Consider the following 6,048-nt stretch of genomic DNA (forward strand, 5'->3'; position numbering starts at 1 on the left):
CTTTAATACAGTTCCTGTGGGTTGCGACCCACAGGAGTTGGAGGTTGCTGTGAGCATCGTGCCACCGCACTCTACCACGGGGGGGTGCTTCTTGCGCCTCCTAACAAAAAAAAAAAAAAAGAAGGGATCTAGGAAAGCGTCTAGTGCAGTGGTTCTCAACCTCCCTAATGCCGCGGCCCTTTAATACAGTTCCTGTGGGTTGCGACCCACAGGTTGAGATTCTAGCACAATCTGGCTCACCTCCTAAGGCCACACTCTGAAACACCACTACCTGAGTTTCAGATCATCCTCCTGACCAAAGCCAATGAGATGTTTTCCTGGGGAGGGGGCAAAGTTCAACATCACCAAACAGAGGAGGAAAGGAGTGAGGAATGAGCACACGTGCCACCTACCTCAGTGTCTCTGGGGTGCAAGTCATCTTGAACGTGAGACCCTGGCTCCATTTCCTCAGAACCATGATGATTAGATTCGCACTTGCCTTTTTTGCAGCTGCCACTGCAGGACTTTTTCTTCTCTCCCCTAAGGAGTACCTGCAGCTGGTAGATGAACTTGGTCTTCCAAGCTCTGAAATCAGCTTCAATGCTGCCATGTTTGCTTCTGACCACATTGCAGTCGCCTTCCCCTCGAGTCACCACCCGGTGAGCACCAAGCATCCAGAGCCACTTATCAACATTTTTACCAACCTGCCAGAAAAAGAGATAGAGGAGTTCAAAACACAATCCTTCTCAGGGAGGCCAAGCTGGGTGGATTGCCTGAGCTCATGAGTTCGAGACCAGCCTGAGCAAGAGCAAGACCCCATCTCTAACAAATAGCTGGGTGTTATGGCAGGCACCTATAGTCCCAGCTACTTGGGAAGCTGAGGCAAGAGGATCACTTGCACCCAAGAGTTGGAGGTTACTGTGAGCTATGATGCTATAGCACTCTACAGCCACAGAATGAGGCTCTGTCTCCAAAAAAAAAAAAACCCCGCATACTCCTTTAAATCAGATGTTTTTAGACTGCTCTGCAAAAGCTCAAAATTCTTCTGGGGCCTCTGGTCACAGGCTGCTGCTGAGGAAAAGAGAACCGCCCAGCAAAAGGACTTTAAGAACCCACAAGCTCCACCAGTAACACAAGAGGGCTACAAGGATATTTTTTTTTCTGTTAAGCAGGCCCGGGCCGGGTTCAAACCCACCACCCAACCCACCACCCTTGGTGCACAAGGCCAGCACTCTAACCACTGAGCTACAGGCACCCAGTGGATATATTCTGATTTTTGACATAAGTTTTTTTAACACAGGGACAAACAAACCCTTTTATTAAACACAGTCTTAAGAACTAAGGAAGAATTTACAACCCACTACTCTAAATCAAGGTCAGAATAAATATACATTAACAAAACAAATTAGTTCCAAAAAATGTAACAAAGCCTATGGGGCCAAAGCCCATTTAGTAATAAAGTGCAAATGTAATCAATTTGGTAAGGCTCATGATTACATAAACTCAAAAATTTATTTCATGGTGTTATGAAGCAATTAAGATGAGGCCCAGGGGTTATCAAGAAACAGCGTTAAGAATTCAAAAACTTAACAGGCTTCCTGAGTGTCAAAGCATTAAGCAAAATATTTACATATTTCAATTTTCCCATTCTTAGTCAAATTCCTTTGAAAATATAGCAGGGGAGGGGAATCTACATTGTAATGTAACAAGTGAATAAAAATAAGTTATTATTATTATTTTTTTAAACAGTCTCACTTGGTCACCCTTGGTAGAGTGCCGTGGCATCTTAGCTCATAGCAACCTCAAACTCTTGGGTTCAAGTGATTCTCTTGCCTTAGCCTCTTGAGTTTCTGGGACTCAAGGGGCCAGCCGCATCACCCAGATATTTTTTAGAGACAGAGTCTCACCCTTGCTCAGGTTGGTCTCAAACTTAGGAGCTCAGGCAATCCAGCCGCCTCAGCCTCCCAAGTGCTGAGATTACAGGCGTGAGCCACCAGCCGACTTGGTTTTTTGTTTTGTTTTGTTTTTTTGAGGCAGAGTCTCACTCTGTCACCCAGGGTAGAGTGACATGCTGTCATAGCTCACAGCAACCTCAAACTCTTGGGCTTAAACAATTCTCTTGCCTCAGCCTTCTGAGTGGCTGGGACGACAGGTGCCCGCCACAACACCTGACTAATTTTTCTATTTTTAGTAGAGACAGGGTCTCACTCTTGCTCAGGCTGGTCTCCAACTCCTGAGCTCGTGTGATCCACCCACCTTTGCCTCCCAGAGTGCTAGGGTTACAGGCGTCAGCCACTGCACCTGGCCCTGAATTAAAATAAGTTTAAAGAAAGCCCCTCACATTCACCATCACTCACCCTCCACCATATACAGGTGAACCAGGCAAGGACCATCCCCAGAGAAAGATACGCATACAAACCACTGAGAAACTGGGGGGCTCCGCAGCTCTACTGTTTAAAGTATAGAGAACAGGATGCAGAGGAAAAGGGGCCACGTTAATTGCACTAGGAAAAGGCCCAGGAAAACAAGCTAAAACATTTAATGTTTTACTATGTAAAGGGCAGGCATTGAATGTTTTTCCTCTATTTTCCTTGAAAAATTGATGATTTAAAGAAAATGAGTTCACCGGCGTTAAGAGCTTAAGCAATAAATGTTGTTCAAAAACAGAACAGGTGATTTTGCAGAAGTCCAAGGATTCAGCGATCTTCCATCTACAAGGTCCTGCTTGAGGACCTGAATCCAGGCTGCTAAAACACCAGATAGTATGAGGCCCACCGGTTCATATTATTCACCAAAAGTCTATAGAGAATTTACTGTAAGCCAAGTTTGAATATGTATGTGCAGCAATTTCCTGCTATAAAAATAAGAGAATTCTTCTTACATGTGTGTTTAAATAAAAGACTATATCCCATAACTCAACATGTACCCACCTTATTAAAGTGGCTTGCATAGGCAGAATTTCCCAGTCCAAACACTGCATATCTCATCCCCTTCAGGTAAGTTTTGCCAAATCGAAAATCGCTGGATGCTTCTTCTAACCATTTGCAGAACCACTCGGCACTCTCAGTTGGCTTGCCATCAGTATACGTAGCAACCAGGAAGACACAGACATTTTTACTAGTAACCTAACCAAGGAAAGAATGGTTTCAGAAGAATTTTCCAAATACAAATGATCTCAGTGAAGGAAATTCCTTCTTAAAATGCTGACATTCGTGTCATACTAATCTCTAAGGACAAGGGGAGCTTCCATTAATTACGTCTTTTCAAAAGTGAAAGAAAACAAGGGGAGAAAACCCAGTCCCCCTTGCTCCGGCCGGTGTACCTTCTGGCAGCCCTCACCCTATACTCCATTCCATTTCCTAGACTATAAATTCCCATGTTCTCTGATTTGTCATATTGGAAACAAAATCCAAATCAGTCAAGAAGAAAATACAAAATGATCTGTAAAATACTACCTGAAAAATTAAAGCAACAAAATTTGTAAACATAATGTAACTTAACACTTGGTACAATCACCTACAAAGAAAAACAGAATACAGGTTGAGTGTCCCTTACCCAAAACGTGTAAAACATTTTTCCAGATTTCAGACTTTTTTGAATTCTGGAATATATGCACAAACGTAATGAGATTTCTTGGGGAGAGGACCCAGTTCTAAACATGAAATTTGATTATGTCTCATGTACACTTTGTACAGATAGAAGGAAGGCAATTTTATAAATTACCTTTTATAAATATTTGTGTTTTGTTTAGCAGGCCCAGGCTGGGCTTGAACCCGCCAGCCCCAGTGCACGGGATTGGCACTCCAACCATTGAGCCACTGGCACCCAATCTAAACAATATTTTTAACAACTTTGTGTATGAAACAAGGTTCTGACAGCATGTCACTGTGACCCATGGCATGAGGTCAGGGGTGGAGCATTTCAAAGTTCCAATTTTTGGATTAGGGATTCTCATCCTGAACATCCTCAGTCCTGCCAGCCTAGTATTTCATCTGCTTGATTGTATCTAACAGTTCTAAGGCATGAGTGAGTTACATGTAATCTCTTCTAATTATCAAAGCTTGCAAATAATTTTTCCACCAATAACTTAGAGCAGATTCAAGCTCATTCATCTGCACTCCAGCATATTTTCTTAGGGGACCAAGAATTCAACATAGTTATAGGAATTTATCCACTAAAAAGAGACTGGAAAACTACAGCCCACAAGTGATAATCTGCCTTGCTGCCTGTTTGTTTGTTTTTTAATTTCGGATTAATATGAGGGCAAAATGATTAGGTTACATTGTTTGCATTTGTTAAAGTTGTAGTTCAGCCCTTCACCCAGGGGGTGTAGCATATACCCTTACATTGTGCACTTTAAGTGACAGTTTACCAATCCCCTCCATCCCCCTCACATCAATGTAATTGTTTTTCTCTCATGTGCGAGTATAGCTATTTATTTTCTATTTTCATATTATTATTGAGTACATTGGATATTTGCTTTTCCATTTTTGTGATACTTTACTAAGAATATTTTTCAACTCCATCCAGGTTAATACAAAAGATGTAAAGTCTCCATCTTTTTTTTTTTTTTTTTTTTTTTTTTTTTTTTGGCCGGGGCTGGGTTTGAACCCACCACCTCCAGCATATGGAGCCGGCGCCCTACCCTTTTGAGCCACAGGTGCCACCCAAGTCTCCATCTTTTTATGACTGAATAGTATTCCATGGTATACATATACCACAGTTTATTAATCCATTCATGGGTTGATGGGCACTTGGGTTGATTCTATCTCTTGGTGATTATGAATTCAGCTGCGATACACATTCTAACGCAAATGTCCCTGTGGTAAAATGATTTTTTTTCTTCTGGGTAGATACCTAGTAACGGGATTGCAGGATCAAATGGAAGATTTACTTTTAGCTCTTTACGGATTCTCCATACTTCTTTCCCTAGAGGCTGTGTTAGTTTGCAATCCCGCCAGCCATGTAAAAGTGTTCCCTTCTCTCCACATCTGCACTAGCCATCTGCAGCTTTGGAACTTTGTGAAGTGGGCTATTCCCATTAGGGTTAAGTGATATCTTGTCTAACAATAAATGTTTGCTTTTCTCTTGTTGATTAATTTGAGCTCTTTGTAGATTCTAGCTGGCAGCCCTTTATCAGATTCATAACATGCAAATATCTTCTCCCACGCTGAAGGCTGTCTGTTTGCTTTACTTGTACCCTCAGCAGTGCAGAAGCTTTTTAGCTTGATCATGTCCCATTTACTTATTCTTAGTATTGCTGCAATTGCCAAGACGATCGTCTTCATAAAACCTTTTCCCAGCCTGATATTCTCAAGAGTATTCTCCATACTTTCTTCCAGAATTTTTATAATTTTATAAAAATTAAATTTAAATCTTTTATCCAATGAGAGTCAATTTTTGTAAGTAGCAAGGGGTGCAGGTTCCATTTCAATCCTCTAAATATAGCTAACCTACTCTCTCAGCACCATTTATTAAATAGGAATTATTTTCCCCAGTGCATGCTTTTATTTTAATCTTTCATCAAAGATTAGATGGCAATACATATCCGATTTCATCTCTAGGTTCCCTAGATACATATCTCTATTTTTGTGCCAGTACCATGCTGTTTTAATAGACTCATAGTATAACCTGAAGTCTGGTAATGTGATACTTACCTGTTTGTTTTAAAGAAAGTTTTATTGAAACACAGCCATACCCATTTATTTACATAGTGTTTATGACTGTTTTGTGCCTCAGTGGTAGAACTGAGTAGCTGTATGGCCTACAAAGCTCAAGATACTTACAATCTAGCCCTTTAGTAAAAGGTTATCAACTCCTGCTCTAACTGCTTCTCCAATTTTACCTGCATCAGACTCACCTGCAGCAATGTTAAAACATGCACCCAGACTTTGATTCAGTGGGTCTAGTCTAATCTTTATTTTTTTAAGAAAAGGGATCTCACGGTGTTGCCTTGGCTGAAGTAGTGTAATCATAGCTCACTGCAGCCTCAAACTCCTGGACTCAAGCAATCCTCCTGTCTCAGCCTCCTGAGTAGCTTAGACCACCATATCCAGATAATTTTTTTTT

General features: G+C 41.4%; 1 protein-coding gene across 1 annotated transcript in view; it reads right to left on the minus strand.

Annotated features, from left to right (window-relative positions):
• The window catches only part of LOC100942622 (S-adenosyl-L-methionine-dependent tRNA 4-demethylwyosine synthase), a 196,065-nt gene that overhangs the window by 178,553 nt on the left and 11,464 nt on the right, over positions 1–6,048 (minus strand). Inside the window, exons 4-5 of the mRNA XM_012807877.2 lie at positions 2,910–3,104; positions 393–683 (exon numbers count right to left, since the gene is read on the minus strand). Of these exons, the coding sequence (XP_012663331.1) occupies positions 393–683; positions 2,910–3,104 (486 nt within the window). The remainder of the gene's footprint in view (positions 1–392; positions 684–2,909; positions 3,105–6,048) is intronic.

Source organism: Otolemur garnettii, unplaced genomic scaffold, assembly GCF_000181295.1.
Source record: "Otolemur garnettii isolate 467f Iridium unplaced genomic scaffold, OtoGar3 scaffold00077, whole genome shotgun sequence".
NCBI classification, from domain to species: Eukaryota; Metazoa; Chordata; class Mammalia; order Primates; family Galagidae; genus Otolemur; species Otolemur garnettii.